General features: G+C 40.4%; 1 protein-coding gene across 1 annotated transcript in view; it reads right to left on the bottom strand.

Moving 5' to 3' along the window:
* LOC124719835 overlaps positions 1-21162 on the bottom strand; it is a 178562-nt gene extending 157400 nt beyond the window's left edge. Inside the window, exons 1-3 of the mRNA XM_047245022.1 lie at positions 21067-21162; positions 19063-19152; positions 2228-2290 (exon numbers count right to left, since the gene is read on the bottom strand). Of these exons, the coding sequence (XP_047100978.1) occupies positions 2228-2290; positions 19063-19134 (135 nt within the window). The 5' untranslated portion in view covers positions 19135-19152; positions 21067-21162. The remainder of the gene's footprint in view (positions 1-2227; positions 2291-19062; positions 19153-21066) is intronic.
* Between the last annotated feature and the right edge of the window lie 5616 nt (positions 21163-26778).

The raw sequence follows: 26778 nt of genomic DNA, 5'->3' as shown, positions 1-26778 counted from the left end.
CAGAGAAGATAAGAGCAGTCTTATAAAACATCTCTGAGGCACTTTCAATGAGACCCTTGTCTCTGATGAACACTCACTGTTGAGGCCAAAGTAATGGCCTCTGTTACTTGAGATTTCTGTGTGCCATCACATTCCATGCACTCGTACCTCATTTAACAGTATGGAGTAGGCACCGTGTCAATTTCTTGCTGGAAATCTAGGGATATCAAATTACCTGTTGCCCAACATCCATGCTTTGCAGGATATAAAATGACAGAAGGTCAAGGTGAGTATTGCACAAGTGAGGCTTCCAAAATCTAGGCTGATTTACAGACAGAAACTTTTGTGTCTCTAAGAAATTTATTCTATTCTAACTGAGTATATGTTCAGGAACTCTGGAGCAAATGACTGTTAAGGATATTGGTATGTCATTTCGCAAGTACATTCTTCTACCATCCCTATATAAGGAAGTCACCTGCACCTTTTCCCAGCCACTTTGGACTTTGCACTAGGCAAGATATTTGTATTAAATGCAAACTAAGTTCAGAGCCAATGCTGTAGAGTGCTCTCTGGAAAACTGATTTGTTATTCCATTCGGACATGGCAACAATTTTGTTATCAATTATTCCAGCTGCTTCTCTACACCTGGGGCTCACTGCTATGTCCCCAATACAGGAGTCTGTGTGACAGTCTAACAACAGTACATTTGTATGATCCTGTGCGAAATTTAAAACTTCAGTTTTCTCGTTGCTGTAGTCCAAAGCCACACCAGACAGGTCAATGACTGACTGGATACAAGCCTTCAACTAACTTAGTGATTTTATGTAGAACCAGAAATGTCTTGTGTTCTCAGCAAAATCTGTTGCTGAAGTATGATTGTGGCAATTGTATGCTTCATGCATAGACTTTACAGACACATCAGTTTCCACTAACTTCTGCCTGTCTTCACTATGCATACTTTATTTCACCAGGAGTACAGCAGTCTGCTTCGTCAGCATTTACCAAATTTTGTTATTAAATCACAGTGGATATTTCCTGTCTGTACTCCAGTTACCTTTGCCTTTTGAGAGCAAGGGCTCTACCATCTGAGCTACCCAAGCATGACTCATGCCCCGTCCTCACAGCTTCACTTCTGCCAATACCTCGTCTTCTACCTTCCAAACTTTACAGAAGCTCTCCTGCAAACCTTGCAGAACTAGCACTCCTGAAAGAAAGGATATTGTGGAGACATGGCTTAGCCACAGCCTGGGGGTTGTTTCCAGAATGAGAAGCTGTGAGGACGGGGTGTGAGTTGTGCTTGGGTAGCTCAGATGGTAGAGCACTTGCCCATGAAAGGCAAAGGTCATGAGTTTGAGTCTCGGTCCGGCACACGGTTTGAATCTGCCAGGAAGTTTCATATCAGCACACACTCTGCTGTAGAGTGAAAATCTCATTCTAAAGTCCATTCAATGTTTGCCAATATTCCTCATGTACATCATGTTGGAAGTAAATGACTTCCACTCGTTGTCTAAGTGGGATGTTAACAACTGTTTATCTGCTCTTTCTAGCAAAGCTATTCTCCTAGCCTTCTTAAAGGATTCATTAACTGTGGTAACCATCATCAGTGTGCTGACATCTTCACTTATGCATCTCTGTACTGATACTGTCTATAAAGAAAAGCCTGTTCTGAGCAACAAAGTCTAAAATATTTCAAATGTGTATGGGCTATCAAACTGGCTGCTCAGGAGTGTTGTCAGAAAACTGTTCAAATGTACATCACAAGACTGCCTGTCCACACTAGCTGCTTAGTCTCTACTCAGTAGGTTAAGATCACCCGTTATTTCTGCACTGAGCGTAGTTTTTTTTAATGATTCTGTAACTGTCACAGGAGTATTGCATGGTGAAAACAGCATCCCATTTATGAGTTCACATAGACAAATTATGGTTTGAGTCTTGCACTTGGCACCAATTTTAGTCACTTCATCAACACAATCTCATCTAATTCTTATTTATGCTTATAATGTAAAGAAGCAATTCTACAAACATATGTGCCATACTGCTTCACCTGCTCAAAGATAATTGCTTAAATCCATATAGCATAAAGTGCAAAAAAATATTGTATTTTGCATACTGTGAGTCCACCGTGTTTACCCTAAAGCAAAAACATGACTGCTATTGTGAGTACACACACATTTGTCAGTCATCTCATTATTTTCACCACAATTCAGCAATGCTTAATTCCATGCAGTCACATAAATTCTAAAATTACCTCTTTATTCGCACCAACCTCCAACTCCTCTTTTACATTCATGCTGGATGGGTAAACCTGATCCTGTGGTAACAATAACAAACTGTAATGAGTGCATTTAAGCAGTCACAATCCCCACACATTATATAAATGTATCATATATATTAAGTTCAGCCATGGTACTTCTTAACAATTAATTAGTACTGGGTGGTTATAATTAAACTTTCCCTATTTAACACATTATAACATGGCATCTAATTTCTGTACATGTACCAAACTTTGTAGTGTTAATGTCGAAAGTATGGGGTGCATGATTTCCATGCATCACAGTGCCACTGTCCAGATCCAACTAAGGCCACCAGGTGGTGTGATCAGTCATCGTGATTCTTCGTCTCTCACACCTGACCAATCGACGTGCACTTGTTGATGTGTCAACATGAGCTTGGACAAAAGGAGCAGTACATTATTGGTGAAGCTGTATTATCAAAACAACAGTAACTCTGAAGTTGCACTTCGAGGACATTGCCAGCAAAAAGGATACGAAAGGGTCCTCTTTTTCCACCTGCTGTGTGGAGCATGCACTAGTAGAAGTTCAAATCAACTAGAAAAATGGGCATCACTCCAGGAAGAGGCTGATGACCAGTTGCACCACAGCACTGTGTGTGCTGTGTCACGACAGTTGGACATCCCATGGTTCACTGTACTGAAGGTGCTTTAAACCATTCTCAAATGGTATCCATGCAAGACCCCTGTCATACAGCAGCTTGCACCACAGGACACACAATGCCATATTGACTTCACTCTCCACTTTCTCAAAAGCATTGAAGTTGATGAGGGCTGGCTCTGGACCATCGTATGAACAGATGAAACTTATTTTTCTCTGACAGGTGATGTGAACATACATGACTGCTGATTGCGGGGATCTTCACCTCCAATCACTGTGCATGAAGCTCCTTTGTATGGTGAACATATTACCATATGGTGTGACTTCACGGCTACAGTCATCATTGGCCCATTCTTTTTTAAAAAGATTGGCGCCCACAGAGCAAAGATGTGCAGTGTCACTGGCCAAAACTACTGTGATATGCTTTGCCAGCATGTCATACCCAACCTAGAGGAGAGATGCATTGAACTCAACAGTTTTCATGCAACATGGGTACCCACCGAACATTACTCGTTTAGTTCATCTGCTTCTCCTAAACACATTTGGAAACAATTGCACTATCAGTTGACTGTTTCAAATGCTTCACCAGCATGATCACCTGATTACTTTCCCTGTGATTTCTGGTCATGGGGCTACCTGAAGGACAGAGTGTGCCAGGGGCACATACACACATGTGCTGATCTGAAGCCCAGCATATCAAGAGAGGTAGCTAGCATACCTATGGACATGCTTCATTCGGCTGTGTAGAATGCAATCCTGCACTTTCAGACTCTTCTGGACACTGATGGGTGCCATACTGAGCCCCTTTTGTAGTAGTAGTAGTGCCCATATGTAATGGTATGATGTTCCGTAGCAGCCCATCAAAAGTGCTTCAACTGAATTGATTCTGCATTATTTCTCTTCCCTTTGTCCTTGACATTAATGCAACCAAGTTTGGTACTTGAATGGTAATTAAATTCCATGTCATAATATGTTAAATATGGAAAGTTTAATTATAAGCACTCCATAGATCTGCCAAAGTGTTCCCTCCTGAGTGCAAAAAATTGTACGACTCATTAATGACAACACATCTGAAAATTCATTATGATCTTGCATTTCAGCCCTCTCCCTCTGCTATTATTATCAATCACATTTTCTAGTTTCATAATCTCCACATGTAAATAGTGGTAGCATAATCAAATAAAATAATAAAGCTAAAATCTGAAATATTAAAATCAATGGTGTTCATATCAAGTAAGAGAATACAATGTACACTACTGACTACTTTTAAGATCTGAATCATGGTATGTCTAGAACAGTTAAATCGAAACCATTTTCTTCACTGAACACTTATTTCTGATAACAAACAATTAATGCACACACAAATATTTAACACTTATTTACTCAGCACTCCTATTACTTTTCTAACATCAAAAAATTCCATGTTAAACCACCCATCACACTAGCTGTAACTCCACTCCAAACATAATACAAAGAACTCCACACTCCTCTTACATTCCCTTCTACATCTTTTTCCAGACATGTCCAAAAATTTAGAAAGCACAGCAAAAACAATGAAGCCTTCAGGCCAGGGAATTACAATTCCCACTAACTGATGATGTTAATGATTCACTATGCCACCATGCACCACTATTACAGTGTCATTATGAAAATCATCCATTACTCACACATTCCCTTTTATTAGGTGACACTCTACTATTATTTATTTTCTAAAGAGCATCAATCAAATCAACTTAATGCAGAAAGTCAGGCTCCCTGCATCAAGAAACTGTATCTGTTAATAAAAGCAGGATATACTACTAGCAGGAAAAAATGAAATATTACTTGGGTAACAACTCAAATGTGCCAAAATATTAGGCCCCACACATATTATGAGGGTACTAACCTATTGTATTTCCAGAAACACCTAATACAAACCTTAAGACACAATTAAGTTCTCATTTTACATACTCTTTACACACATTCGTGTCAATAGCCTGTAGGAAAATAATAAACTCTTATGTCTTGGTCTATATGAGGTGGCGGGGGGGGGGGGGGGGGTGGGGGGGACAGACGGGGTGGGGGGGACAGACGGGGTGGGGGGGACAGACGGGGTGGGGGGGACAGACGGGGTGGGGGGGACAGACGGGGTGGGGGGGACAGACGGGGTGGGGGGGACAGACGGGGTGGGGGGGACAGACGGGGTGGGGGGGACAGACGGGGTGGGGGGGACAGACGGGGTGGGGGGGACAGACCGGGGGGGACAGACCGGGGGGGGACAGACGGGGGGGGGACAGACGGGGGGGGACAGACGGGGGGGGACAGACGGGGGGGGACAGACGGGGGGGACAGACGGGGGGGACAGACGGGGGGGGACAGACGGGGGGGGACAGACGGGGGGGACAGACGGGGGGGGGACAGACGGGGGGGGACAGACGGGGGGGGACAGATGGGGGGGGACAGATGGGGGGGGGACAGATGGGGGGGGGACAGATGGGGTCCCAGACTGAGCAGACATGAAGAGAGGTACAACCGCAACCATCCTGCCCTGCTCCACTAGAAATGCGAAACATTTTATCTGGAAATAAAAACCACTTTCATGGGGGAAACAGGACCAGTTCAACCAAGCATGAATTGTCTGGTAAAATTAAAATTAAGTAAGTATCTGGAAGATGGTACTTACCACAAAAGGCCAAAAAATTGGGACATCCCACCAATATGTGGGATACCATCAGTTTAGCTCCAGAACCACATTGTGAGGGTGATTTGTTTCACAGAAGCAAACAATGGGTGAGCCTGGTATCACCAATGCATAAACGGCATGAAACAGTGGACTCCTTCCCAGAAGAGCAGAAGGAAGAGTGCCAAACTGCAGTAGACCACTGATTGTGCAGAGTTTACTAGAGGGAGCAGAAGTGCACCAGATGTCATTCCACTTTTGGGCAGAGAGAGATTTGACATAGATCCACAGATCTGCAGCTGGAGTCACAAAAGGGAATGAGGCGTAAATGCTTCTCTAGCCAAACAGTCAGCCACTTCATTCCCTTGGGACGCCCACATGACTTGGGACCCAGAGAAAGACATCTGAACAGATGGCATGGCCACGAACATAGGAAAGGCAATAGGTAGCAGAGACCAAAGGGTGATGGGTATAGCATCAGTTGATAACTTGCAGGTTGCTTACATTGAGTTGGCACATATTAAAACACTGTGGACGAAGGCCTCATAAACAACATGCTCTGAACGGCTAGAAGCTCTGCTGTGAAGACACTACATGATCCTGAAAATAAATGAGACATGAAAGTGTATCCCAACTTACCTATCGTCTAAGAGCCATCAGTGTAGAAAATGGTGGCACCCTGAAACTCTGCAAGGTCAGCAGATACAAGACGTCAGAAAACCATAGGTATGACAGAGACCTTATGACCCTGGAATAGGTAGGTCCTAATCCACGGTCTAGGCTCCATCCAAGGGGGGAAGGGGTGTGGGAGGAAATGCATGGGGCACAAATGAGGTGTAGGGAGCAGATGAGGTGTAGGGCGCAGATGAGGTGTAGGGCGCAGATGAGGTGTAGGGCGCACCTGGCATTGAGCCCGAATTGTGAGCACTATCAGCTACCTGCCCTGCAGTATCATAAGTAATCTGGCGAAAGGGTTTCTGTGAGGTGTCATGTAACATGTGAACAAGGGTCATATGGTGTGCAGATGAAATGTGCTGTGTTCGTGGCACCACCATCGGGTGCTTGGTTTGTTGGCAATTGATACTGGTGCCACTCGTGAGCCTGCTGGAGTCTGGCAGGTACACAAAGGATGTGTTGCTGCTGTTGTCTGCTACTATTCGTAAGCACTTGTCTTGCCTTGGTGAATGATGCCTTGGGGAATACCAACCTGGTGGCCACAGATGTGTTCCATGGTGGTATTGCCCAGGTGAGTGGCCACATATTACATAAAACAAAAAATGTAAATAACCTTAAAATTCACTTCACACACAAAGAATCATTTTGTTTATTTGCATGAAGACATGTTTCTACCCATGGTCTAGGGGTAGCGTCTTTGATTCATAATCAAAACGTCTTCGGTCCCGAGTTCGATCCCCGCCACTGCCTAAATTTTGATAAATAATCAGCATTGGCGGCCGAAGACTTCCGGCATAAGAAGTCAGCTCCATTCTGCCAACGGCCTTCTCAAAGAGGGCAGAGGAGCGGACAGAGGTTCAGGGCACTCTCTTGTCCTAGGGGTGGGAAATTGCCCCTAAAGGCGGAAGAATCAGCAATGATCAACGACATGAGGATACAGAAGGCAATGGAAACCACTGCATTAAAGACACGTAACGTGTATCCACAGGACATGTGGCCTGTAATTGAAGAAGTGTCATGATGATCTCTCCATTGGCAAAAGATTCTGGAATAGCCCCCCATTCGGATCTCTGGGAGGGGACTGCCAAGGGGGAGGTTACCATGAAAAAAAGATTGAATAATCAACGAAAGGATAATGTTCTACGAGTCGGGGCGTGGAATGTCAGAAGCTTGAACGTGGTAGGGAAACTAGAAAATCTGAAAAGGGAAATGCAAAGGCTCAATCTAGATATAGTAGGGGTCAGTGAAGCGAAGTGGAAGGAAGACAAGGATTTCTGGTCAGATGAGTATCGGGTAATATCAACAGCAGCAGAAAATGGTATAACAGGTGTAGAATTCGTTATGAATAGGAAGGTAGGGCAGAGGGTGTGTTACTGCGAACAATTCAGTGACCGGGCTGCTCTAATCAGAATCGACAGCAGACCAACACTGACAACGATAGTTCAGGTATACATGCCGACGTCGCAAGCTGAAGATGAACAGATAGAGAAAGTGTATGAGGATATTGAAAGGGCAATGCAGTATGTAAAGGGGGACGAAAATCTAATAGTCATGGGCGACTGGAATGCAGTTGTTGGGGAAGGAGTAGAAGAAAAGGTTACAGGAGAATATGGGCTTGGACAAGGAATGAAAGAGGAGAAAGACTAATTGAGTTCTGTAACACGTTTCTGCTAGTAATAGTGAATACCCTGTTCAAGAATCACAAGAGGAGGAGGTATACTTGGAAAAAGCCGGGAGATACGGGAAGATTTCAATTAGATTACATCATGGTCAGACAGAGATTCCGAAATCAGATACTGGATTGTAAGGCGTACCCAGGAGCAGATATAGACTCAGATCACAATATAGTAGTGATGAAGAGTAGGCTGAAGTTCAAGACATTAGTCAGGAAGAATCAATACGCAAAGAAGTGGGATACGGAAGTACTAAGGAATGACGAGATACGTTTGAAGTTCTCTAACGCTATAGATACAGCAATAAGAAATAGCGGAGTAGGCAGTACAGTTGAAGAGGAATGGACATCTCTAAAAAGGGCCATCACAGAAGTTGGGAAGGAAAACATAGGTACAAAGAAGGTAGCTGCAAAGAAACCATGGGTAACAGAAGAAATACTTCAGTTGATTGATGAAGGGAGGTAGTACAAACATGTTCCGGGAAAATCAGGAATACAGAAATACAAGTCGCTGAGGAATGAAATAAATAGAAAGTGCAGGGAAGCTAAGATGAAATGGCTCCAGGAAAAATGTGAAGACATCGAAAAAGATATGATTGTCGGAAGGAAAGACTCAGCGTACAGGAAAGTCAAAACAACCTTTGGTGACATTAAAAGCAATGGTGGTAACATTAAGAGTTCAACGGGAATTGCACTGTTAAATGCAGAGGAGAGAGCAGATAGGTGGAAAGAATACATTGAAAGCCTCTATGATGGTGAAGATTTGTCTGGTGTGATAGAAGAAGAAACAGGAGTCTATTTAGAAGAGATAGGGGATCCAGTATTAGAATCGGAATTTAAAAGAGCTTCGGAGGACTTAACGGTCAAATAAGACAGAAGGGATAGATAACATTCCATCAGAATTTATAAAATCATTGGGGGAAGTGACGACAAAATGACTATTCACATTGGTGTGTAGAATATAAGAGTCTGGCGATATACCATCTGACTTTCGGAAAAGCATCATCCACACAATTCCGAAGACGGCAAGAGCTGACAAGTGCGAGAATTATCGCACAATCAGCTTAACAGCTCATGCATCGAAGCTGCTTACAAGAATAATATACAGAAGAATGGAAAAGAAAATTGAGAATGCATTAGGCGACGATCAGTTTGGCTTTAGGAAAAGTAAAGGGACGAGAGAGGCAATTCTGACGTTACAGCTAATAATGGAAGCAAGGCTAAAGAAAAATCAAGACACTTTCATAGGATTTGTCGACCTGGAAAAAGCATTCGACAATATAAAATGGTGCAAGCTGTTCGAGACTCTGAAAAAAGTAGGGGTAAGCTATAGGGAGAGACGGGTCATATACAATATGTACAACAACCAAGAGGGAATAATAAGAGTAGACGATCAAGAACGAAGTGCTCGTATTAAGAAGGGTGTAAGACAAGGCTGTAGCCTTTCGCCCCTACTCTTCAATCTGTACATCGAGGAAGCAATGATGGAAATAAAAGAAAGGTTCAGGAGTGGAATTAAAATACAAGGTGAAAGGATATCAATGATACGATTCGCTGATGACATTGCTATCCTGAGTGAAAGTGAAGAAGAATTAAAATGATCTGCTGAACGGAATGAACAGTCTAATGGGTGCACAGTATGGTTTGATAAATCGGACAAAGACGAAGGTAATGAGAAGTAGTAAAAATGAGAACAGCGAGAAACTTAACATCAGGATTGATGGTCACGAAGTCAATGAAGTTAAGGAATTCTGCTACCTAGGCAGTAAAATAACCAATGACGGACAGAGCAAGGAGGACATCAAAAGAACACTCGCTATGGCAAAAAAGGCATTTCTGGCCAAGAGAAGTCCACTAATATCAAATACCGGCCTTAATTTGAGGAAGAAATTTCTGAGGATGTACATCTGGAGTACAGCATTGTATGGTAGTGAAACATGGACTGTGGGAAAACCAGAACAGAAGAGAATCGAAGCATTTGAGATGTGGTGCTATAGACGAATGTTGAAAATTAGGTGGACTGATAAGGTAAGGAATGAGGAGGTTCTACGCAGAATCGGACAGGAAAGGAATATGTGGAAAACACTGATAAGGAGAAGGGACAGGATGATAGGACATCTGCCAAGACATGAGGGAATGACTTCCATGGTACTAGAGGGAGCTGCAGAGGAAGACAGAGATTGGAATACGTCAAGCAAATAATTGAGGACGTAGGCTGCAAGTGCTACTCTGAGATGAAGAGGTTAGCACAGGAAAGGAATTCGTGGCGGGCTGCATCAAACCAGTCAGTAGACTGATGACAAAAAAAAAATGTTTCTTCATCCATAGCCAGGTGCTGTAACACAAGCGGACGGATGTCAATATTCCTGTATGTCAACCAGCGCTGGCAGCACGCCTTATTGTGTGGTGACCTTACCCCGTACATGTGCTGAGCCATGTCTGGTGGTGCGTCTTGTAGTCAGTTGCATTTGTGGGGAAAGAGGAGACTCATCCCACGTCTGCATAGAGTTTATGTATAACCCCGGCACAGCTTGTCGCATTGAAAGAGGGGATAGCCCTGCTTCACACCTGCACCAAGTGCTTTATTATTTTTACTCCCTTCTGACGCATCACTTTTTGTTGCATCTTTTCTTCTTAGTTACTGCCGTGGCGCGCACATTCATGCAAATACAATGGGCGGCTACCGCTGCAGAATAAGCCGCACCTGCAACATAGATATGGCTCGTTCCGCCAGGCAGCACTAGAGGCGGTTCCCACCAAACATGAAAGCAGCGGCGGAATACGGACGCGCGTGACCCCTTTTACCGACACGGATGGTAATACAATGACATCACCATCCGCCAATAGGGTATTGCCAACAGACGCCAATCCTCATGACAGAATCCGCGGAGGAAGACTAGAGCTGCCAGATTAAATAGCTGGCAGGAAAGCAAACACCCATCTTTCGACCCCCTGCGGACCGCCGCCAGGAGGAAACATCGTCGCAGCCGGATCGACCAGGTGCCCGTCTTCAATACGCTAGTCTTCGACCCGGAAGCGGCGCCTGTCTAACTCCTCAGCATCCATGGGAGAGCATCAAGAAAGCACTACCAAGGAACATTAAATCAGTTCAGTTATAAAAGTCAATTTTATTAAGGTTGTATATTCGTGTTTTGATACAAAATTTTTTGGCAGGAGAAAAACCTTTTTATTTTCGAAAGGAGGTTATCTGTTGTAAAATTAAGTGGTGTCCTGGCTACACCTAATAAAGCAAATTTCATTACCACGTGGGTGTTGATCAGTGTAAATAACAGTTACACATCTGTTGTTCTTGAAACGGTCAGGGACCTTTTGTTTCATTCTGCTTTCCCATTTTGTTCCTGTTTCATTCTTCTTTCATAACCACAGATTATTTCTAGGATTTTGGTCCACTCACTAAAGTCAAAATTGTTTCACTGTATTTCTTCTGGGAGTCCCATCTCAAAATCTGTGTAGCTTTGTACCATCATTCCTACACAGGTGCACCTGGCAACTATGTCTTCTGTTACCTTCCTTGTACTGAAAGTGAGCTGCTCTACTGTTCAACAAATCCCATTAGCCTCCTCTAAACTTAGCTAAAAGTGTGACAATATGGATTGAACATTTTGGATAAAACTTGGCATTCTTGACAGTCTTGATACCCTATGACTGTAGTTCCATTACATATGCTACACAGCTGTGAAACTGTCTTTTTAGCACATTCCTCTATGATTTTTTCAATCTTGTTGTTATTCTTGGTGATTTCACACTTCATAGTTTACACTTTGTTATAGAGCCCATCATATTTCATGTGTTTCCACTACAGTGTTCTCAATTTTGGCAAACACATTTTATTTCTTACATATATATGTGTTCACCTGGAGATCCCTCCCTGTATATCCAACTGTTTCAATCTGATTTTGTAGCCTCCACCAAATTCAGAAATTCTTTCCTGGCTGTTTGTCCCAAATTTATTTGTCTTTGCTGCACATTGTTCTGGCCTATCGACTACTGACAATTTCCATATTCTCTCCTATCTGCTTTTCATAAATTCTCTAAGTTCTTCCTTCTCCTTTAGCCACTGTACCTTTCAATCCTCCTCTTCTTATCTGATGAGCTTGCCATTCTTCCTTCTCCCTTAGCCACTGTCCCATCTGATCTTCAGTCTTATCTGATCAACCTGCAATTCCTCCTCCTTCTAGGTTCTTCCATCCCTCACCTTATTAAACGCTTTAATGTTTTAATTTTATTTTATGGTTTCACTTTGATACTAGACACTTTCAGCTTTTTATGATCTTTACACAACCCTGAGGAAGGTTTAGTACTGTATGTAACAATATCTTCCTCTCCAATTTCACAGCTGTCCAACAAGCCCAAATCAGATTGGTCATTTGTTTCATTTGCCACCATTCTTGTCATTTATTTTTCCCATTATACGCTTAACAATCACGTTAAAACTTCATTAATAACTAATGTGTTTCCAACACCATTACTTCAAATCTTCAGAGAATACTTCAATCAAAAATGAAAATATTACTCATGAAAATTCTACGGCAACAATGCTGGGCAAAATTACAACGGTGGTTCTTGTTAAGTGATGGGGCATAGCGTACATGTTTTGCAATCCTCAAAATCGCTCCATGGTGTTTTGTGACTCCTGTAATTATTGAATGTATAAATATATTTCAGTTTATCATGACACAGTTCCTTGAATGCTTCAGTCATGTGGTTCACTACACTGGCCCCTACTGGTTCAACAATGTGCACTCCCCTACCTACTGCCAGTATATAATGTTAAAATCTTCACTGTCACTTAATTTTAACACAGCAACTTCAGTTTGTCCTCTCCCGCATTTTTCTTCACCCAAGATCACCCTGTCACTTTTACCATTTATAGGGAATCCATGCAGGGGATCAGGTACTGAAGTGTCATGAATTATGTCACTATTACCACTTTTCTAAAACAACAGTAACATTAAAACCTTTCATTTCACTGAACACTTATTTCTGATAAATTATTAAAAAAACAAATATACATCCTACCTTGGCACACCATTTAATACTATTCCAACATGAATCCCTTTTCATGGGACAAGAACATTTCTAACAGAAAGAAAAGAGTGCCGAGGCTAAAGGTTACACCAGTCCTATGCTACCAATCAGAACTATGGATTATACATGTTGGTCTCAAAAGAAGACAAAATCCTGGAAGTGTATTATTTATGTAGGAGCATTAGCATATCAAGACTGAAAAAACAGTTACATTGAATAAGTGCTGAAATGAGAACAAATGAAACAGCGATAGCACAGAAAGAAAAATCATTAAACTGGTATGGTCATTTGTTGAAAATGCTACATAATTGGTGGCCAAAGAATAGATTTTGACTGGAAACTACCTTACTGACAGAAACACAGTAGACCACTTAAGTTTTGGAACGACAGTATCAATGAAACTATAAGGCGGCATGGAATATGCAAGGAGGATGTATTGGAGAGAGATGCTTGGCAGAAGATAGGAAGAATACGACAAAATGTTGTTATTAATTGATCTTTGTATTAACTGACTGCATATAATAACACAAATATACTAATGCAAATAATGATAACAATGATATTATACAAAAATCATCATAACAAAACCATTTGCCTTCAATAATGGGAACTGCCATACTCTGATCTGCAAGATCATCATGACCACCTTCCTAAAAGCCGGTATGTCCACCTTTTGCACAGAAAGGTGGCAACACATTGTGGCGTGGAAGCAATGGGGCCTTGGCAGGTCACTGAAAGGAGTAGGTCACATAATTCCCATAAATTCTGAGGGGGGGTGTGTGGGGGAGAGGGGGGGGCAATGAGCTTTGATGCCACGTTCTATGACATCCCAGATGTGTTCAATCAGGTGCAGATCTTGCGAGATGGGGAGCCAGTACATCAATTGGAAATCACCACTGTGTTGCTCGAACCACTATTACACTCCCAACATTGTAACACAGTGCATCTCATTGAAAAATGCCACTGCCATCAGGACATATGGATCCTTGTGGAAGAGTGTATGTGGTCTGCAATCAGTTTACAATATGCCTTGGCTGACAATGCCTTGCACGAGCTCCACTTGTCCCGTGAATGCCCACGTCAATGTTCCCTAGAGCATAATACAGCTGCCACTAACTTGTCTCCGCCCCACAGTCCAGGTGTCAAGGAGCTGCTCCCCTGGAATGTGATGGATATCCACACACTCACTGGCTTGATGAGGAAGTTATCGGCATGCATCAGACCATGCAATGCTCTGGCACTGTGTCAACCTCCAGTGCTCATGGTCACATGGCTATTTCAGTCAGTTGTCGATGTGGCATTAACACTGGCACAAGCACAGGTCATTGGTTGCACAGACCCATCGTTATAAGTGTTTGGTTTATTCTGTTCAAACATGCTTGTATTCTGCCCAACATTGAAGACTGATGTTAGTTCCACCTCAGTTCACCACCTGTCCTGCCCAGCCATCGATGCCCAACATCTGTCATGAGGGGTGGCTGCCCAACACCACAATGTCTGGATTTGTTTGACCTTAGTTTCACCACGTGTTGAAGACACTCACCACAGCACTCCTCAAACACTCAACAAGTTGTACAGTTTCTGAAATGCTCATGCCGAGTGTCCGGGCAATCACAATTTGCCCTAGGTCAAACTCAGATACATTGCGCACCTTCTCCAGTCTACACATGGACAGCATGCTCACTGATACTACATGGACAGTGTCTGTGTCTGACTAGCAGTCATTCCTCACCAGGGGACACTGCTATTGACTGGACAGGTTTATATCAACTGTATGTCACTGGTCAGTGAATATGCATGATCAGTGAATACACATTCAGTATTATGACTTCCAAATGTATGCTTCCCAAATCCAAGGGAATCATGCCACAATTTTGGAGGAGATGGTCAAAGGCATCTGTATATTACAATGGTATACTGGGAAGTAATGCCTCCAAAATTTTTATTCTGTTCTCAATATCAGCTGTAAACCTCTGCTGTTAAGAGTGCTCCAAATTGCAGTGTGTAACGTACGCGTGTGTGTGTGTGTGTGTGTGTGTGTGTGTGTGTGTGTGTTTTTTGTAACCATGTCGGCACATGACAAAACCCTCAGGAAAGGGAGCACAAATTTAATACTACATCCACTCATGGAGCATCCACCCTCTTCTTCAGCATGACAGTGCCAGACCATACATGAGCCTTCCGGCACCTGCAAAAGTCTGACACCTTTGATTCATTATTATCGATCATCCTCCATACGGTCCCAGCTTGACCCCAATGAATTTTCATCTGGTTCCAAAACTCAAAGAACACCTTCAAGGACTTCACTTTCACAGAAACGAATTGCTGTGAGAGGAGGTGAGGCAGTAGTTCTGCGAACGAAGTCAAACATTGTACAGTAATTGTACCAACAAACTGGTATCTCACTGGGAGTAAGGTGTTTGTCACCAGGCTGACTATGTTGAGAAACAAATATATAAACACAAAGAATAAATATGTAGCATGTTAATGAATTTTGTTTAAATTGAAAATTTTTAATAATATTCATATACGAGGGGGGACCCAAAAGAAACCGGACTCCTAGGGCGCTGCCACTCATAGACGTAGTGCAGGGTTCTCACGCTAGATGTTGTTAGTAGAGACCTTCATGAAACAGCTGTGCAGGCAGCGTCAGCGTAGAGCTGAACGTGCAAGTGTGGTATTGTGTGTGTCTGACTGTTGGCAGGTTACCTCTGCGAAGTCGTTATGGCAACTTTAAAAGAACAAAGAGTGTGTGTGAAATTTTGTTTCCTGCTTTAAAAATCTGCAACAGACACACACCAAATGCTTCAGGAAGCTTTCCAGGAGGACGCTATGACCCGCACACAGGTTTTCCAGTGGTTTGGGTGCTTTAAACGTGGCGAGATGTGTGTTGAAGACCAAGCTCGTTATGGACGCCCTTCAACATCGCAAAATCAGGACAACATTGAAAAGGTCCGGCAAAAGATCAACAAGGATCGTCGCCAAACGATTGACCAAATTTCAGCAGAGACAGGAATCAGTTGGAGCTCATGCCAGCGGATTTTGAGTGAGGACTTGCACATCAGACGTGTTGCTGCTAAATTTGTTCTGCGCATTCTCACACAGGAGCAAAAAACCATCCACATTAATGTGTGTCAGGACTGGAAAACAGAGATTGCACGTGATCCAAACTTCTTGAACAAAGTCATTACAGGGGATGAGAGTTGGTGTTTCATGTATGACCCAGAAACCAAGCAAGAGTCAAGCCAGTAGAGGACTCCCAACTCTTCCAGACCAAAAAAAGCAAGGCAAGTGGGGTCAAATGTGAAGACGTCTTTTTAAAAGTTTGTGGAATTGTGCATCGGGAATTCGTACCCCCTGGCTAGACTGTTAACCACCACTTTTACTTGGATGTTTTAAGGTGTCTGCAAGAGGATGTGAGGAAAAAACGCCCGGAACTTTGGCGATCAGGCGACTGGTTTCTGCATCACGACAAACCCCCTGCACACGGCCTTACGAGTGACACTATTTGGCATCTCAGAGGTGGTCTGTTATTCCCTACACTCCGTATTCGCTGGACCTAGCCCCGTGCGACTTTTTCCTATTTCCACGAATGAAAAAAAACGCTAAAAGGGGAGCGTTATGACAAGGTGGAGGCAGTAAAAACAGCTTCACAAAGGGCACTGGACAATATCAAACTTGAAGAGTTTGAAACATGCTTCCAACAGTGGGAAAAGAGACTTGACAAGTGCATCGCATGTAATGGAGAGTATTTTGAAGGTGACTGAAGTAATTTTGTAAAAAGGTTTATCAATAAATTTTTTATGACAACAATCTGGTTTCTTTTGCCCCCCACCCCCCCTCGTAAAAATTCTGAGGCACTACTTTTTGGCATGTCCTCATTCCCAAAACATACACAACCAAAAATTATGTTTTAATTAGATTTGCAAGAAGGTGGCTTTCAATTCATATAATATCTCTAAAGGTCATAGGAAAGTTTAGTCCATCAGCTAACATGGCATGCAATGTAAGAAGACTTCATATAGGTGAAAGTTACATTCTGGGCACCCATTGCATTTTTTGGTAAACATGAGGCTGTACTACTGGTCAATTTGTTACCCCAAACTTTATTTGGTTTTCACATTTGTTGGCTTTGCCAGCTCACAACCACACTGTTGTCTTTCAATCTAACATAGCCCTTGAGCTGCACTACAGATCAGTCTGTCACCACAACCAAGGCTTCAAGTGCAGGGGATTCTAACACCAAATTTTAACCTTCATGTGGCCTTTCAATACCTTTGAGGTTCAGGTCCTAGGACAATGAGTACTCAATTGGTTTTTGTTGATTCCCGACCTTTAAAATATTCAGTTAATTTGGAAACACAACTCTTTTAAAATGCCAAATTGTAATATATAGTTTCTTTGCTAATACTTACTGGATAATTTTGACCTGCCAGTAGCATCTATCTGGACTAACCCCTGACATTATAAAAATGGTGGTCATGATCACCAGACTAGAAATCTAACAGGCCCAAAATATATGCCACCACAAGAATCGTAGTTATTCTGATGATATGCCATTTGTTGGCTCTGACAAGTCACGAACTGACACATTTTAAATTAACCTACATGTCAGGCTCTGCTACAGATCACTACATCACCAGAACTACTAATTTTTATTCTCATTTGTTGATGTTCTCCAAATTTCGTTACAGGCCAGTTGGGTTGTATAGATACCCTTCTACCACAACAATTTTCATTCCACAAAAGGAACATAATTGCAAAATAAATAACCTGTAATGTGTTGTTGTGATACATATCATGCCATACACCAAACCATCATTACAGCAAGGGTAAAGGCCAAAGCTTCAGCTATGTTGGTTCTAACCACCGTATTACTGTGTTTAATAAAATTTAGTATACTTACTTACATTCTTGTAATCACACCACAGAGATGGTTTAGGATTACTGTTGTGATACAGCTGGTCAAATTAATCACAAGCTTTACACTCCATTTGTACAAACAACAATGAAGCACTCACATATAATCAAATGCAAATGCTGCATTAAAGCTATCCAATACTTCTGAAGTTGAGCCCAGTGTCCAAGGTGAATAACACTCATTTATATTCCAATACAAATGCTATCTTAATGCTGTCAAAATACTTCTGCAGTTGCACCTAAGATGGATGTCAGAGCAAACAGATTTTTTCAGTGCAGATAGGGTCAGGAACCTCAATGCTGCCTGGCAGATTAAAAGAACCACTGGCACCCGGTGAAATTGTTTACCTGCTGATAGTTGACAACCCTTCAAATTATTTGCACTGCATCAAATTTCAAGTGACATGTACATGTACGATTATTTACACCAGTAACAGTACCAACCTTGCAATTTTAAAAACAATATGTATAACAATGTGTAGTAAATGTAGGAATGTGTAACCTCATGGCTTCATCAAAACTTTGCTGCCAGCATACAAATTAATTCTGCAGATACATGCTGTGCAACAATTTATGTCTCTGAATGACATCTATCTGAAATTGAACTTAACTGCTGTCAGTCCTACTTACACTTTGTTTACATATTCAGAGTCCACATTTAATGCAAATATAACAATGAAACTTACTTCTCAGAGTAGTGACCACATAAATGTCTCGTGAATATTATTTACAAATTATTCATTTTGAATAATCAATGAAGAAATTATAATTCTTATTCAACTCTATGGTATGCTACAATTATGCACTAATGGCACGTTCACATTTTTAAATTTAGTGGCACTGCTAACATCCACTAATTCGTAGTTCTTCTTAAGGTGTACATTAAGATTGTCATTTAAAAGAAGTACATCAGAGCAGAATATAAACCAATTTATGGCAATGATCTTATCAGTATAATTGGGTGGTGCACTAAAAATTTTTCCCTGTTTATTGAACATTAACTTTTAACCCTTGCCTCAATTCCATGTAATGTTTAACACAAGGCTCATTTCAACACACTGTGAAAAATCATGTTTAGCGCTGAAAAACTTTTTTTTTTTTAGTAGACTGTATTACTCATGGTTCCAGCAGGATGCAATGCATTGCATGTATTCACACACCATACTGCACAAAGAAATTAATGAAACATTGGTAAGAATTAGAAGTAAGCCACTTACCATGGAGCCTGACTTTGATGTTATGTCATCTGTTTCCTCTTTTTTCATCCACACAGGTGGCTTCTGGTCCATAGCTGCGATTCTATATGTCTGAAAAACAAGCAATCAGATAAAAACAGTTTTACTCAATTTCCTTTGTTACCATCACGTTCAACTCAAAGGCAGTAGTTTCACTTGCCTACAGAGTGCAGAAAATGGGTTTTTACAGAGGAAAAACGTTCAACAGTGGATGAGCAAAAGACTGTTCAGTGATATCAACTTGTTTACATTTCTCAGGTTATGAAGAGACATTACACTCAATCTTAAGATAACGTTCCATAGAAACTAAGTAGTATCAATTGTTGCTACTGCTTCTTTGTGATACTGGCTTGTGACATACTGTTCCACTGAGAGAATTATGGAAGATGTGTATTTTTTATGTGTACACTAACTTCAGCATGGTCATCAATTAAAGCAACCAATAAATTGTAGTGAAATTACTGAATAAAACCAAACATTTCATTCTACATTCTGTTTGCTGTATTGTTTAATTTCAGTCTGATACACAAACGATGTTCGCCAACCAGTGAATATGCAATTGGAGTAAGCAACAATACTCTGGAATCTTTACCTGCTCACTGAATAAAAACATGTACACTGTACTATGTAACTTCTGATTCTTGATTACCATCAAGATTTAACATCGTTTAGTTTTCTGTTACGTAACTAATTCAGTGAAACCATTTCCTACTAGCCATATCATGACAAATGCTCTGATGAGTTCTGATGATTTGTAATGCTTTTTGTTAAAGAAAATACACTTCAGTTAATTAACAACTCGTCCTGGCCAAATTTCCTGCCACTTCCTAATTAATGTCACGATATTCTTATACAAGAATGCATTAAAACCCACACACTATAACACACTGGTATTTACATGCGATTTACTACACTATAGAAGAAAACAAATTAGATAAATAATCAAAGCACACTGAAAACTAACAGAAAATGGGACACAACTAATTCCTTCTAAAGCATTTCCTTTCATGCGAACATACCCAAACCATGAAATCATGTAAGAGTTGGCACTTCTAAAATTGCTTAACGGTAGCTGCCATATCTATGCATCGGATCGCAGAAAACTATATTCACAAACATTATTGGCTCTGAGCATTATCGGCCTTAACTTCTATGGTCATCAGTCCCCTACAACTTTGAACTACTTAAACCTGACTAACCTAAGGACATCACACAACGCCCAGTCATCACGAGGCAGAGAAAATCCCTGACCCCGCCGGGAATCGAACCCGGGAACCCACACAAACATTATTAAGGCTAAGCAAGTCAACATAACCATGCTAACATGGTAAATGTGCGAACTTTGAGTCCGCCTTTTCCATCAGTCACGAAGTACACAAAATTGACATTCACTTTCTGTAGAAGTCACTGAGTGGACAAACAGCTTCAGTAACTTCTGACAACACGTCAAAACCTCAATGCTTCTTTTACGAAGATACACGAAGCGATTTCACCGGACAGGCGAAAACAGAAAGCACTGAACTAGACGCTTTACAATCTCGACCTAGCATTTTTCGTAATGGATGAACCATGTAGATACGATGTGCACAAAACTATTTGTTTAAGAACCATCTACCTTTCTTTCGCACTTCGAAAACTCATAAGCTCACTGAAAATAACCCACGTGTTTGGTTGTGACGAACATAACCTGAAAAAATTACATACAACATTCACACATCGTCCCAGACTGTCACCATGGGCACCACAGGTAATGTTAATGTTCGCCATTAAATACTGACTAAAATCCCACTCATGTGCGCCTATTGAAAAATGGAAAAAAATAGTGTCAGGAATAGTTACCAGTGTCCTCACAAGACATGGGCGACAAAACACGTCAAAATCAGCTGTTACCATAATAGAAAAGACGTGCCGCGTTAAATTAGTCCCCAAACTAATTTTCATCTTTCATCTATTCATGATTGTACTTTCTAAAGGCTTATTTATTACCTGGAAGATGTAACACACACATTTCCTCAAAACCACGAGACGGCGCAAGATTAAGATCAGTCAACAACATAGTGGTGGGCAGGAAATCGCGTTAGGAATCACAGTGATCGAGAAGTCACAGATATCACAATAACAACTTTACAGAATTTAACTGTGATTTCAGTCACAGTTAGAAGTCGCAAGTAGCATTTCACATCCAACGCCATGAGCCATCTGTTGGCCGAAGTTCGTACTGCTTTCTGCGATTTCAGTAACAAGTCGCGACTAAAAGTCGCAAGTAGCAACTAAAAAGCGCAGTTAAAATTCTTTTTCTAGTGCCATCTGTTGACCGACGTTCGTACTTCGTTATGAGAGCCTTGTGCCTCACGAGATCGATGTGCTGTGTGTGCATATAAATGTCACGTGCGTCTCGCGGGCCCCGAGGAATCGCTTCATGACGTCATCAGAAAGGCTGAAAGCGTGACAGCGCTGCCTGGTGACTAGACCTGTTAACAACTCTGTTGACGTAAGTGACGTCAAAACAGCGTTTATACAGACCTGCCTTCAGCTGTTGTTTTGGAACGTCAAATCAATCCGGATTGTTTGAATGAATCTTCCGTTAACAGAATTAAATGTAGAAAGAAGATTTGAATGCGAATAATCTCGATTATAGTGACATAATAATCCGCAGCGTAGTCAAAGTTACATATTAGAGTCTTACGTGATTGATTGAAGCCAACTGATTACAAATTATTGGTCGAAAGGCAGAGTGATTTATAGCATACCACATATTACGCATTGAGGACAATGTGTCTAAATGTTTTTAACACATTAACTGCAGCTTACTAATGTAGACTAACTACCACTGAGACGTTTGCAGCAGGAATTTGTCTTTGAACCCATACCAACAGTAGCAAATGCGGAAAAACGAATCAAATATGGTAAAGGATACGTAGTGGAACGCCCATTGCATTTTTCCAGTTTGTGTACGATATCTGTACGTAATATGCATCGAAACACGTCGGATGCTTGTTCATTTTCTAATATATGTTTTTGTGGATGACCTAGAAGTTTTATTATTTTTTTAATTATGAGAAATGCGTTAAATGTGGGAAAATACATTTAAATATGCCGCAAACAAATATTAGGCAAAGCCACACGTCTGTCTGTTACCACAACCTTTATTTCTCATTCGCTGTGTTCCACAACTGTCAACGAAATTATCTCTTTTCACCCTAATCTATACCTTAGACTATGCTACAAATAAATTTATAACTCCAGCCAAGGTTTCTAGGGAAAAGGGGGGGGGAGGGGGCGAAATAGCCAAGGTTTCTAGGGAAAATGGGGGGGGCGGGAAGGGGGCGAAATCCAGTATAGTGCTCTAGCCCAGATATGTGCTCTTGCCCAGTGTCTGTTACCGATATGCTTAAATTTTTATCGTTGTTTTTCTGTAAACAGCTATATGCCATCTTCCTGTGTGTAGTTTCTCAAAAATCCAGTTTATGTGATCTTAAGATAAAAAGAGCTCACTGAGGGAATGTTAATAGATTTAAGCAATACTGACATCTCCAAATTGTAAGACTGCTATAGATGCAAGTCACTGACTGTCAGAGTGTATCAGTGGGAGAAAACATTTGAAGTAAATCACGAAGCTTTAGGTTAGTTCAACTATTACTTCTTAATGTAGTAAGCAGTCACAATTAACTTCCGTATTTTGATGTATATACATACTACACAAGCAACCAAATGGTACCTGGTGGAGGGTACGTTGTACCACTACAAATCACACTCTTTCCTGATCCACTCGCAAATAGAGAGAGGGAAGAAAGGCTATCTACTATCCGAGCCCTGTTTTCTCGTGCCCTCTAAATTTTCTTAATAGTGTTATAAAAAAAGAACATTGTTTCCCCTCCAGCGATCCTCACATGAGTTTGCCAAGCATCTTCATAATACTCGCACATAGTTTGAAACTACTGGTAACCTGTCTAGCGTCCAACCTCAGAGTTGCTTCAGTGTGTTGCTTAAATCTGACCTGGATCTCAAACATTCGAGCAATACTCATGAATGTGTCACATAAGTGTTCTACACGGGTGGTGTAAGTGATCTTCCCCTCATTTTCAGTCACAAAAGATATTCATCTTCACAGAGGAAGGAAGTAATGACCGTGACAGCTAGAAATGTTTTTTTTTTTTTATTCAAGTTCTGTTTTTCTCTCATACTTCGTACAAAGCAATGAGTACTGTCAGCCCTGCATAAAATGATAAAATTAAAATCCTGTTAATTTGAACCGTAGTGTTAACTAGCATATGCATCCTTGAGTCGAAACGTTACGTTTAATTATAATTATAGAAGGAGAGACTAATAAAATAATTTTTTATTTTGTATTTTTTTTAATATCTTAGGATATTCAGTTTTCTGCCTGATGGTTAGCAGCAACCTACTGAAGACTTTCGATCCAAATGTGAAATTCCATTCTGAATCGTAGGCATGGATGTATAGTCTACATGGACATTGTTTTTGCTTCCAGTATTTTGCAAGTTCATTTAACTGAACGGAGTAAAATTACCCCTATTATGGACAACAAATACTATTAGGGAGTAAATATGTTGACATGTAAGTGAAAGACTCCGAAGGGCCCTGAAGAGACTTCTATCGATTTTACACAATACTTTTACTCACATGGATAAAAAGTTCTATTGACTTGCCACATCAGATTTGAATAAAACTGCAAGCTTTTCATAACAGCCTCCATCACCATCATCAGTAATGGTACTGGTATGTAATGATATGGTGTACTGTAGCAGCACATTAAGTGTTTCAATTGAATTGATTCTGCATTATTTCTCTTCCCCATGTCCTTGACATTAATGCTACCAAGTTATGTTCTTGTAGGGTCATTCCATATCAAATCACCCAATAAAAAATAAATTTTACACCCACCTCCTTAGATTTTCATGAAATTTGGCTCAAATGGTTCTAATATCATCCTGACAACACCTGCAATTTTTTTTTTTTGTTGTTGTATCTCTTACAGTTTTTTTTTATAAATTTTTAAAGTTTTTATGTTTTGCGTTTTCTGAACCTTCGGAAATGGTCAGTTTAATTTGTATTCAAAACTTTAAATTTGCTTATCTTAAAAACTCTTTTAGATAACATCATGAATTTTTGCAGCAGGTTTATTTATTATACATATTTGAAGATAAAAATGATGCTATTAAAATATATTAATATTTTCTATGAAAAAAATATATATATGTATTTTTTTTCTTTTTTTTTAACGGATGTTTTGTTTTATAAGAATTGCAATATCTCGAGTCTCAGACCTGATAGAATGCTCAAATTTGTTTTAATTTACTCTTAAACATATAGGCTACTTGATAAAACAAAAATAATGATGGCTTTTTAACATGTTTATTAATTATAGTAGATTACATTAGAATTATGTACAAAGATAGTTTGCTTACGACACTTATGTATAACCCAACTGATTGCTTGAAACATTGAATTTTTTGAGTAATTTTGTGTTTTTAATAAACATTAATGCTGATTCAAACTGTTTTTCCACTTCATCCAAGAGCTTTCAGTTCTTTTGATACAGTCTTTTTTGAAGTAATACATTCTCCCAGTGCCACTTGATTGAGGTGCGTCTTCTACACAGACTATGTGCTCCAAAGGCACTATGCAGGAATCTTCTCTTTCAGACCAATAAAATGATGCAGCGGGTCCTGAAGGATGTAGAAATAGAATTTCTGCATCTTCTTCATCATTGAATATTGTTTTTACCAGTCCAAAGTACCAGTTACCATCATAATTTGCAGCCACATAGCAATTTATGGATGGTTCTACACGAACCCAATCAGAAGAAGAATGGAAAGAAAAGATTAAGGAGGGTTTTACACTATATGTAGTCCTTCTAATTTCAAGGTTGTTTGTTGGAAGTGGTTTGAAGTTATGAAAACTTCTAGTTCCAGGAATGGTTCGGGTTGCTGAAAAACGTTTTTCTAGTTTTAACCGTAGCAAATCAGCTTCTTTTTTGTCAATAAAGTGAAAATGAATGTTTTCAATATTTTTTTCACAAAACTTATACACATCGATTGCTGTCATTATTTGTTCTTTTGTCTGAAAGCTGTAGACTGGCTTTCCTTAAAATTCTTTTAATAGTTCCTCCTAGGCCATCACAAATTGACTTCCCATGACTTGTTGCAAAAAAAGAGTGTTGGGCCTTCAAATTAAAGTCTCTCAAGTGTTCAGTCAAATTTTTAAAACTGTTTCTATTTTTGTACTGCGCAGCACAACCATCTGTACAGTAGTGAACTGAGTCAATGTCAGTATCATGTAATGACAGCCACTTTGTAATTTCTTTTTGTACAAAGTTAACAAAACCGGTGTCATGTTCTTGGTCATCACTAATAAAACAGTGGTTGGAAACAAAAACATTGTTTTCCTCATTTCTTAGAAAAACTCCAACTGGGTGTAGAGTACAACCACCTCTATTCCAGTGGTAACTTTGGATCTCATTTTGTATAACAAAGGAATAATTTTCACTGAAATCCATCACAATAATTGCTGTTTTGGGTGGTGGGTCTTCTATCAATCTTTTAAAGGCTGCTGATTGGGATTTTGCTATAAACGAGTGTGGGGTGAGCTTTTCCAATGACCTAACCAATAAAGAAATGTAGTCTTCAACACTGATACACTGTTTGATCATTTCTGCCCTGTCTGTGTTAACCCACTGACTGATTACAATTTCTTCTTCTAAATCATAATCTTCACTTAGTTTTTCAGTTAAGCACTCTGTTAGTGCAGTATTTGCAGGACAGCTGTTGCAATGATGTAGCATGCAGTTTTGGTTTTCTGTGTTCCACACAAGCATCTTAATTAGGTCTTTATAAGATTCTTCAATTTTCACAGCATCCAGTAATAGTTTAACATTCTGGTGGATACTGCATACACATACAGTGTATATGCCTGCAGCACCAGCAAGGATACACCATTTAGGTCTCAAGAAACAAAATTTTGAAAATCCTACTTCTACCTCGGGATTCTCCCATTTGAAAGAGTAATAGAGTTCTCTCAAGTTACACAATATGAGTCTTTTTTGCATGTACACATTTTTTTTGAACACTTACTTTGTCTTTTGTTCCAGGTAGCACTCTGGAACTTTCATCCTTTTCATAAAAATCTGTTACAAGTCTTACTGTATTTTCAGAAAGAGTTTTACCTTTTTTGGACCAGGAGTTTCTAAAATACCCTTTTCAGATTTTAGCTTTCTAGCTTGTCGCACCATGTACTCACCTACATTAAATTCTTTCATCACTTTATTTCGAGTCCAAAAATCTGGAGCCAAGGTCAGAATCTGGATTTTTCTAGACCTCCCAACAGATTAAATCTTCTCTTTCATAAGAGAAATCATTACATCAAAATCCTTTGCTTTCTCAACCACACTTTTATCTTCTTCGTCATCATCAGAACTTGGTGCATCATATTTTAATGCTTTTGAAACCGCCTTTTTTGCAGTCTTTTCAATACTGCTAACCTTCCTTTTAAAATAAGACCCTTTACTTTGTTCTGACAAGCGATGAAGCTTTATCGGTGTTAAACCTAAATAATCAAGAGCAATGTTTGTTTGTACGAGGGATTCATTTCTGGATTCCAATGATTCTAATTCAACCATGACTTCATCATCTGTTTCACTTTCATTGACTTCAACTCTTTATTTTTCCTCACAAAAGT

Source organism: Schistocerca piceifrons, chromosome 11 (genome assembly GCF_021461385.2).
Source record: "Schistocerca piceifrons isolate TAMUIC-IGC-003096 chromosome 11, iqSchPice1.1, whole genome shotgun sequence".
Taxonomy (NCBI): Eukaryota; Metazoa; Arthropoda; class Insecta; order Orthoptera; family Acrididae; genus Schistocerca; species Schistocerca piceifrons.
This window is presented reverse-complemented; position numbering and strand designations above follow the sequence as displayed.